At 40.5% G+C, this 11172-nt stretch overlaps 1 protein-coding gene across 1 annotated transcript; it reads right to left on the reverse strand.

Annotated features, from left to right (window-relative positions):
• Positions 1–5427: 5427 nt before the first annotated feature.
• LOC120526255 (potassium voltage-gated channel subfamily A member 3-like) lies at positions 5428–7969 on the reverse strand. Its single transcript, XM_039749341.1, has one exon. It carries the CDS (start codon positions 7736–7738, stop codon positions 6164–6166), a length of 1575 nt encoding a protein of 524 aa, XP_039605275.1. The 5' UTR covers positions 7739–7969; the 3' UTR covers positions 5428–6163.
• Between the last annotated feature and the right edge of the window lie 3203 nt (positions 7970–11172).

Genomic DNA, 11172 nt, shown 5'->3' on the forward strand with positions numbered 1-11172 from the left:
TCAACATCAACTTCTGCTTTTGGGGAGTGCCCAACATGCACTAGAGGCCCAAGGGAGCATGAAGAGGAGATTAGTGTTAAAGAACATGACGTGAAACACAACCGTAGGCTTATTAGACACCTGCGTGATTTATAGGTATGTATTTCAACTTTCATTTACATATTAACTGCTTTAAAAGGCTGACGGCTTTATCCAAGGCAACTTGCAATGAGATGTCAAGCAAAACAACACCTTTCATTGGCTAACTGAACAAATTACAATATGCACGCTTTTGAGGCAACTTAGACCCCTTCTTTAGTCTAAGCTCCCTCAAAAGCTTGCATATTGCAGTCTGTTCAGTTATCCAAAAAAAGTGCCATTTTGTTGGACTTCTCATTGCATCCATTATGGCTAACACGGTACAACACCCTACTACTCCAATGCGACTTAAAACACTTGAGATGTAAAAAAGGGCTTTGCTCAACAAAGTAACCAAGAACGTATTGGTCACTCTAACCAAGCTGCAAAAGTCCTCTGCTGAAATGGGAGAACCTGTTGGAAGGAGGACCATCTCAGCAGCACTCCATCAATCAGGTGTTTATGGTAGAAATGGCCAGACAGAAGCCATTCTTGAGTAAAAAAGCACATGATAGTGTAAAAGACTCTGCATACACATAGACAAAGAGTCTCTGGTCTGATGGGGCAAAAAATTAAACTCTTTGGGCAGAACTTCAATCGCTGTGTTTGGCTTGTATCATCCCTATGGTGAAGTGCAGTGGTGGTGGCATCATACTATAGGAGTGCTTCTCAGAAGCCAGGACAAGGAAATTAGTCAGAATTGTGGGAAGGATGAATGGAGCCAAAACCAGATGGGTCCTTGAAGAAAACCTGCCCCAGATTGCCTGAGACCTCAGACTTAGGTGAAGGTTCACCTCACATTAGTGGCCCAACGGAGCATGGAGGGGCGATTAGTGTTAAAGAACATGACAGAAAACATGAGTGATGGCTTGTTAGACACGTGCCAAATGTACGAGTATTTATTTCAACTTTCATTGATGTACAAGCATGAACTACTTATTATTATTGAGCTGACGGCTTTATCCAAGCCAACTTCAAACACCTGAGATGCTTTTGGTTCCATTTTATTTGTACAAGTGAAGTGTCTCGCTTATGGCCACACGACCTCAGGGTTTGTAGTCCAAAGCCTTAAGGCCTACCACACTGCCTGCTATTTATCACCACTGCATGAAGTCAGCATAAAGGGAAATCACTGTTTAGAGTTTTCATTTTTGAACTGGTTTTTAAGTATTTGTGTTTTTATATATTTATTATTCAATTGGATTTTATTCAAAAAAAAATAACAATGAATGCTAAATATAAAGTGGGAGAAAGTGAGATGGCAGAATAAATGTGTTACTGTCAGTAAATAATATCTGGGTGACTGTTTGAGCAAGTTACCAACATAGTATAAGGCGAATGTTTACAACCATGCATTTACTGACCGTGCTTAATCCAATTTTAAAGTGACAAGGTACTGAGACCAATCACACCTGTGGGTGGATTTGCTAAATGTGCATGTCTTTGGGATTTGGGATGAAACAGGAACACACAGAGAAAAAACATGCAAATGTGGAGCGGGTGCAGTCTCCAGAGACATGGTGCTAATCCTTCTTCTACCGTGTTGTCTCATCGTCATTTTCATCTTCATTATTATTATTTATGATCCACCACCTTAAAGATGGTCTTTACAAGGTTACCGGGGTCGCAATAAGAGGCCAAAGTGGCACTTGACATAAGAAACTGTCTCAGATAGTGTGCACTCCCTAAGAGGAGCTCTTTTACACAAGGCTTTCCTGGTAGCCATTTGAGGCAGTTGTTAAAGCTCTCCTTCAGGGTTCTGTGTGCTCCAGTGACGACTGCCACTGTTCTCCTGTTGGAGTTGCACATTCATCTGTTTTTGATCTCCAGATCTCAATATTTGCTAATCTTCTTGGCCACGTTTGTTAGAAGATTAGAATCATGTGGGACAGCAACATCAATTAGGAGGCAAGCTTTTGCCTTCATTATTATTATTATTATTATTAATATTTAAGCACTGTCTGCAATAGTTTGTTGCTGCTTTGCACCCAATGGAATCAAGAATGGGGTCCAATTGCCTGCAAAACTAAAATGGGATTCTAAGGGTTAAACAAATTGATAGACAGATAATAAATACAACAGAATTCTCAAAGCCCCTTCATCCCACTGAAAGGATTGGACGCAAAGCAAAAACCTGTCATGGCCACTGTGCCAGGAGGTTGTGGCACAAAATCACGTACACACTCACACACACAATCACTCACAACGACTGGGTTAATTTAGACTCCACAGTCCACCTAACCTACACACTTGGGGGTGTGGGAGGAGAAAAGCAAATGCAGACATGAGAAGAATGTAAAAACTACACAGAAAACGTCCAGGCCAGGATTCAAACACAGCGCACTGAATCTGGGAGGTGGAAGCCCTCCTGCTACTAATAATAATAATAATAATAATAATAATAATAATAATGCCCCAGCATTCTCTAAATTGGATTAAGTGGGTTTTACAATGCTATTTTATAATAATAATAATAATAATAATAATAATAATAATAATAATACCAATCCATTATCCTCCCCCATTTAATCCAAATCTAAGCAGTTTAGGCTGTAGGAAACCCTGGAAAGAGTGCCTGTATAATATTACTGTGATTATTATTATCAATCCATTATCTAACCCCATTTAATCCCATTCAAGGTATTTTAGCTGGGAGAAACCCTAAATAGAGTGCCTTTATAATAAATAAATAAATAAATGTTATTACTATTATTATTATTACCCCTAACTGCCTTAAATTTGATTTATTAGGTTTTACAATGTTATTTAATAATAATAATAATAATAATAATAATAATAATAATAATAATACAGGCACTCTACTCTGTCCAGGGTTTCTTCCAGCCTAAATTAAATGATGATAGATAATATAGATTATAATAATAATAATAATAATAATAATAATAATAATAAATAGCATTATAAAACCTAATTAATCCAATTTAGGGCTACTAAGGGAATTATTATTATTATTATTATTATTATTATTATTATTATTATTATTATTATTAATGCCCCTTGAATCCCTAAATTGGATTCATTTGGTTTTGTAATGCTATTTAATAATAATAATAAATCCCCTAGCATCCCTAAATTGGACTAAGTGGGTTTCACAATGTCATTTTATAATCATCATCATCATAACAACTTAAACTGGATGAAGTGGGTCATGGAATGACATTTTATAGTACTTCTAATAATAATAATAATAATTGCAGAGTCCCTTCCAGGGTTACTTCCTGCCCTGTAGATGATGCTGCCAGAAAAGGTTTAGGCTGCATTTGTATGACAAATGCTGCCCAGTGACAGTCAATGAATAGCAACAATCACAAACAGACACACGGCAGGGCAATGTAGAACTACCAATCATCACAACACGCCAGTCTTTGCATTATGGCTGCAGCCAATGGAATAAGAGAATGCATGGAGACTTCACCCAGCTACCAAAGTGATTGTTAAACCCCTGGAATCCCAGGAGCTAAGACGTAGTAATACAAGTCCCTACAACACCTTTATATGAATAATAGTAAGAGCAATAATTATAATTTGGAATAAAAGTAAGAGTGAAAAGTAAACTATTTTGAAGAAGGACCACACTGCAGGCAGGCAGTGTGGTGTAGTGGGTACGGCTTTGGACTTGACATCTTGAGGCTGTGGGTTCAAACCCTGCTACTAGCACTGAGTGACCCTGAACAGGTCACTTCACTTGGCTCTGCTCTAAATGGAAAATCAAAAGCAAATGTAACTCATTGTACTTCTCAGATGATGTAAGTGGCCTTGGATAAAAATGTTATTCAATTATTAATTATCTATTACATATAACTCAATACATAATCACATTGAGCACGTGTGGGGACATTGTGCATACAGTTATTTTAGTATTTTTTTGATATTGTGGGAGGTGTGACAGTACACTGACTGAGCATTTTGGGTTCAAGTCCCACACCTAATCATTTGTTAGATGAAGTTTGCATTTTCTAACAATCTGTGTGTGTGTGTTTGTGTGTGTTTCCTTCTTTGATACTACATTTTTTCTATTGCATCCCAGTTGATTCTAAATTGGTTCTGTACCCTTTTTATTGAGGGGGTCTTACAGTGGACTGGCACCTGTTCCACAGTTATCTCCTCCCTTACACCCTCACCCCCACTGTGGATTAGACGATCAGGTTTAAAAATCTTCTGTGTTATTTTACATTGCATGCTAAATGACACAAATTGTTAATTAAAAAGAGAGATTTCTATAAATAAACTGTATTGGACTGCAATCACTTTGTTTTGTATGTGAGGTAAGATTTTATAACCCCATAGAGATTGCATAGAAAGTTGATCACATCGCTTAAGGATACTCACCTTTGATATCTGATGAAGAAGGGCAACCTCTGGTGATTTATTGGTGTAAAGCAGCCAGCTTAATTCCATCATTTCTTACCAAGCCTCACTGTCCATTTTGTGCTTTGCCAAATGGCTTCAGTCACATTGCTTCCTTCTGTGGCATTATCATATTTTGTAATGAAGGGCATATCCCATTTCTTTAGTTTCATTATCAGAATCAATGTCATTGGAACAGTTTGGAATCTACTGTTGGGTATTGTGAAACTTTTCTTTTCTTAATAGCTTGCTGTTTTTCTTGGGCTTACTCTTTAATATCTGATTTCATTTTTTTCCTGTTTTTCTTCCAACTTTAATTTCATAAGCTGATTTGATAGGGTAACTTAAAACTGAGCACTTGTAACACGCTTATATAGATGATTGGTATGCCCGTGCATCCTGCCAAATACAGTTGCATTCATTTCTCATTGTTGCCTGTGGAGACTTAAGATTTCACTGTGCGTTTTATCATTTCAGCAGCCTTTTTTTTTTTTTTTTTTTGCAGCCTTCGGAACCATCTGGAAGGTTGCTGTGGAAACAGAAATGGATGTCATGGCAACATGAGGACGAAAAGAGGAGGGGGGAGTTACCCAGGAAACTTTGGTTGCTATAGCGACTGCATCACTCCAAGCAAAATTAGTGGTATCCGCTAGAAGGCGTGTGGCTTCAGTCATCTTCATTCTTAAGACGTCCGCTGCTCGCTCGTAGCAATTCTCGACTACTTGCTCAGGTCATTCACTAAAGCAATCGAAGGCGCTTTTCCCATTTGCCCAGTTTGATCATCTACAGGTAGATTTAAGCAGCGAGTGGAGGGACTTACAACATACATTCTTTTTACGTGAACAAATGCAACCAATTACATATGCGGGGGAATTTTACTATGCATGTAAAAAAAATAAACATATCGCGACGCATATATATATATATATATATATATATATATATATATATATATATATATATATATATATATATATATATATGATTATTACTGTCTAAATTTTAACGTTTTCATCGAGACCTTTACACATACGGGACACTAAGTCGACGACTACATTAGACTCTAACTTTTATTACCACATACACGTAATTTTCCAGTTGTGCGCACAACGCGATAAGGATTGGACAGACTTGTACCCTTCATGAACAAATGTCAGTGAGTGGAGGTGAAATACTCTGGCAGCCTATCTATCTTATATTTCGCGTTTTTCTAAACTGACGCCTTTTCACTTGAAATACAGACTCGACAAATAAATGCCCACTTTACGTTGAGAATTATCACTAAAAGAATACAATCACCTAAATCGACTTGGCAAAAATAAAAAAAAATGGGAATACAAAAAAATATAAATCTATCCATGTACATATCTGTAAGTATATAGAAATTGGTATATATAAATGTCACCCAGCCGGCCTTATTAGTAGCCTACTGTGATTTGTGCCGCTTTTCAGGTTAAGAGTAAGAAGGCAGAACATCCATGGATCTCGTTAACGAAGCAGCAAAACAACCGTAAAACGTTTGGCTCTACAGCGAATGGAGTTGAACTCACTGGGACAGGACACACTTAGTTTTACCTACGGTACGGTATGGCGTCGCCTCCACACAACATAATTGCACTGACACGTCACGATTATTAGTAGTGGCTTTGAGTGTGATGAACGCTGCCATTTGCCCTTTTTAAACGTCAGTGAATATCTTTTTGATGTTCACATAGTTTTGACTGTTTGGTGTGCAGTTGCTATTTTTAAAGTTGGACGACTTGAAAGCACTGTTGATGCCTTCCTCCACCACCATGTACTCGGATTTGCTCAAAGAGGACGAGCTGCGCGCTTTCTTCAGCTCTTCGGTGGACGACAGGTGCTGGCAGCTGCCGACGTGCAGGTACTGCGCCTGCTCCTCTCCCTCCGTCTCCCGGTGGTAAAAGTAGTTAAAATTGGATACAATGACAGGCACTGGAAGGGCGATGGTGAGCACGCCAGCGATTGCACACAGTGACCCGACAATTTTGCCACCTATCGTGACGGGGTGCATGTCTCCATAGCCAACCGTCGTCATGGTGACCACTGCCCACCAGAAGGCATCGGGGATGCTGTTAAAGCCAGAGGTGGGGTCGTCGGCTTCGGCAAAGTAGACTGCGCTAGAGAAAAGGATGACCCCAATAAAAAGGAAGAAAATTAACAACCCCAGTTCCCTCATGCTGGCTTTCAGAGTCTGCCCCAAAATCTGGAGCCCTTTCGAGTGCCGGGAGAGTTTAAAAATCCGGAAAACTCTCACCAACCTGATGACTCGCAGAATTGCCAAAGACATGGCCTGCTGACCGTTGCCCTGCCTTTCGGCCAGCTCAGTCCCTAGGGTAATGAAGTATGGAATGATGGCCACAATGTCTATGATGTTCATGATATTTTTGGAAAACGTGGCTTTGCTAGGACAAGCGAAGAATCTCACAAGCAGTTCGAAAGAAAACCAGATGATGCAAAGCGTCTCTACCACGAAAAAAGGATCTGTAAAACTGTTGGACAGGTAAGGATTTGTTCCGTTTATAACAGGTGCTATGGGGCTGGGGTACTCCTTATCGTCCCTAAACTCGGGCAAGGTTTCCAGGCAAAATATAACAATGGAGATTAGAATGACCAAAACGGAGACAATTGCGATGCCCCGAGCTGGCCCGGAGCTCTCGGGATACTCAAACAGTAGCCACACTTGTCTCTGAAACTCATTAGTGGGCAAGGGACGCTCCTCTTCTTTGATAAAGCCTTCGTCTTCCCGGAATTTCTCCATGGCTTCCTCTCCAAGTTCGTAAAATCGGATTTCTTCGGAGAAGATGTCAATGGGGACGTTAACGGGTCTCCTGATGCGCCCCCCGGACTGATAGTAATAAAGGATGGCATCAAAGCTGGGTCTGTTTCTGTCAAAAAAGTACTCGTTACGCAGGGGGTCAAAGTAGCGCATCCTCTTTTTAGGGTCACCCAACAACGTCTCTGGGAACTGAGCTAAGGTCTTGAGCTGAGTTTCAAAGCGCAGTCCGGAGATGTTAATGACCACCCGCTCGCAGCACTCATGGTCGGGCTCGTAGCGATCCAAAGAGTGATGCCCGGGCAGCGCCGCCGTCTCCTCCAGAATGTTGTCACAGGCGACCACTGTCATGATGTCGTGCTCAGTCTCCGTATAGCCGGGGTTCACGATGTTTGTGCTTTTCCTCTGCTTCGTGTAAGACGGCGGAGGCGAGTGAAGGAGGCTGAGGTGGTCGTCCATACATGTGCTGGGTTTGGAGGTGCAGGGGAAGCCGCGCCTCCTCCTACGAGCTCCGCTGAGCTGCTCGCCGGCGCACCGCCGCTCCTTGTGCGTGTCCTCCCTCCCTCTCTCTCCTTCTCTCTCTCTCTCTCTTTGTCTTCACTTTTCAATCTCGAATTCCCGCCCCACAGCGCGCACACCGGAGTTTCATAAACAACCTTTTCATCCGCCCCACTGTGCCGGAAAGCCGTGCGCAACGCTTCTTCTCCCCAATCAAATCCCAAACCCAAAGCCCCGAGACGCGCATTCTTCTTGGAGTCCCTTCTGGCTCTTGCCCACTGTGATCTGAGTTAAAAGAGAATTGCCCGGTGGGGTAAAATAAAAGAACACAAAATAAATAAAAAAAGAAAATAAAATGCCACTTAGGGGAGGGGAAATAAATAACAGATGAAAGTCTCCCTTGATCGAGCGCACAGTGGGCGTGTTACTGTACGGCCAAGACAATGAAGAGCCCGACGACTGCCAGGCGAATTCACATTTCAAACACTTTAGTCTTTGATCTTCGCGCGTGATGCCTACCTCCGGCTTCACAATTTGAGATTCCCCACACGTGCATGTGCTGGGAAACGTGCGACTAAAGGCGTAGCAACCTGTGTCTGCTTTGGTGCGTGCGTGTCTTGTGTAAATGGCTCCGTTTTATTTCTGCAACAGGAATTTTACAGACAGCAGGTAGTTTGTGATGTCTGAGTCAATGCATTCAGAAGCAGCATGGGATATTAGATATAAATCATGAAAGAGGGAAATACTTCTTACACGATTTTACCAATTCATATGCATTCAATTACGCTAAGCCTGTATTATTTAACAGTACTGTCAGTATGAAAGACTAGACTATCTGGACCAATCAGTCAAACTGACATAGTGCAATGTGCTGTAGCAAAGTCCTTTACAAAGGAAGAGATTTTACTGTGCAGTTTTTGTTGGAAAATTTCAAAGGACAGACAGGCAGATAGAGACACAAAATAGATAAGTACATACATACATAGATATGAAAGGTACTATATGATAGATAGATAGATAGATAGATAGATAGATAGATAGATAGATAGATAGATAGATAGATAGATAGATAGATAGATAGATAGATAGATAGATATTGTCCCCAACTATTGTGATGGCCTCCCGGCCAGGTAATGAAACATTACCTATCCGTGATGGGCTGCCAAACCATCCATGTCTTCCTTTATAGTATATAAGGAGATATTGCCCCATCAATCAATCAATTAATCAATTTCTATGTGGCATACTGCCATATAATCTGGTCAGATCTACTATGTAACTAATAAAGCTTAAGATTAAGGGTGAGGCTTAAGTTTATGTTGGAGAGGCCCCAAAAGCAATTTAGCACACATTGCTTAATAGTTTTGGGTGTCTACTGTATGAGAAGGAGTTTTAAAAAATAACATTCTTAATATAATGTAATTCAATACAAAACAATAGTTAAATTGAAAACAAAAGGTTATTAAAGTATTGAAAAATAAATGTGGCGGTCTCTCATGGAACAAATTCATTGAAGAAGATAACATTGGTATACCCAAACCTTGTTGCTGGTTGTGAAGTTGCTCCCATTACAGTTCAGGCTCCAAGGCCCCAAAATGTAGGTCTGCCACTGCGTATAATAGCATATTCTGACTGTATCACACAGTTTAATATAGACAATAAGTTTACATCCCTGTATTCACTTAAATTATTAGACTGACAAAAAGATAGACATTCATACATAAAGGCCAACAGATAGATAGATAGATAGATAGATAGATAGATAGATAGATAGATAGATAGATAGATAGATAGATAGATAGATAGATAGATAGATAGATAGATAGATAGATAGATAGATAGATAGATGAAGGGCAGTCCCAGTCCTAGTGAGGCATTATTACAAGTGTAGTGTCAATCAACAGCTGTCCCAAGCAACTGTCTTCTAACAGTTTAAGGAACACTTAACTTGACTGGCTTCAATTCCAGGATGCCACCTTAAACAGTATAATTACTGTATATCCCTATCCATGATGCGTTTTAGCAGTGCTGCTGCCTCGCAGGAAGGAGACCTGGGTTTGCTTCCCGGGTCCTCCCTGCATGGAGTTTGCATGTTCTCCCCGTGTCTGCGTGGGTTTCCTCAGGGTGCTCTGGTTTCCTCCCACAGTCCAAAGACATGCAGGTTAGGTGTATTGGCGATTCTAAATTGTCCCTAGTGTGTGCTTGGTGTGTGTGTGCCCTGCGGTGGGCTGGCACCCTGCCCGGGGTTTGTTTCCTGCCTTGTGCCCTGTGTTAGCTGGGATTGGCTCCAGCAGACCCCCATGACCCTGTAGTTAGGATATAGCGGGTTGGATAATGGATGGATGGATGGATGATGCGCTTTATGATATATTAAAATGGATCAACGGAAGATATAAAAGGCAAACCCCCCAAAAATTGCTCTCTACTGCCTTTGAGCTTTACTAAACCAGATTCCATCCCTGTATGTCCAGTGGAGTGAAATGCCTATTTAATTATCTTTCACATACCACAGAACAATTACTTTTTCTCACTGTGCGTCAGTTTCCCTCCTTCTGTCTCTGCCTTGACTCTTACCTTCTGCCGGTGAAGCTTTGCCCCAGTTCTTCCCCCATGAAAATAAACTCATTGAACTTGCTGGTTTGAGGCAGCTTTTGAAATCCATTTGGGTCTACTTAGACTAGACACTAAAATCATGTCTTTGCTAATCATAGTGCACTTTGGTATAAGGAGCATAGGCTAGAATTTGCCCATGTGATCCCTGGTGTCTCTTCAATCTTGATCCATCAGTAGCTTATTAAAGTCCAGATCACCCAGACGGCTGCTCATTTTTCCATTTCTTTAGAGGTGCAACAACACCTCACTACTTTACTTTACTACTTTATCAGGCATTCTACTGTCCTGTAGTGGATAGATGAAAAATACTGCCATCCAATTTTCCATGATTAAATTAAAATTCTAACATTTTATTACTTAATTTTTTTTTCCCATCACATCCAGTTAGTTACTATATCATTAGGTGTTGCTGTTTGATGGTTATGTACTCTGAAGCCACACGTCACTGTGACCTTGCCGTACATGGATGCATGTGATATCTCAGGGAGGTGGTAATGTAGTTTTCATTGCCATCTTATTTAAAGGCTAACTGCATGCTTAGTAATTGTCTGCGTTTTGTCAAATTTAAAGTAGGATAATCCAGTTCAAAATGTTTGCCTTTTTTGTGGAACATTTCCCTCTTTATATTTAAAGGTAAAAGCTCTTCTTCTTCCTCTTCTTCTTACTCCTCTTGTGACATTGAATCAGAACTTCTTCTTCTTCTTTATTTATTTAGTGCTTGCCTTAATCCAACGTGCCTTACAAAGCAAATTCTAATACTTAAAATAATGATTAGAAGGAGA

The sequence above is a fragment of the Polypterus senegalus genome, chromosome 3 (genome assembly GCF_016835505.1).
Source record: "Polypterus senegalus isolate Bchr_013 chromosome 3, ASM1683550v1, whole genome shotgun sequence".
Lineage (NCBI taxonomy): Eukaryota > Metazoa > Chordata > Cladistia > Polypteriformes > Polypteridae > Polypterus > Polypterus senegalus.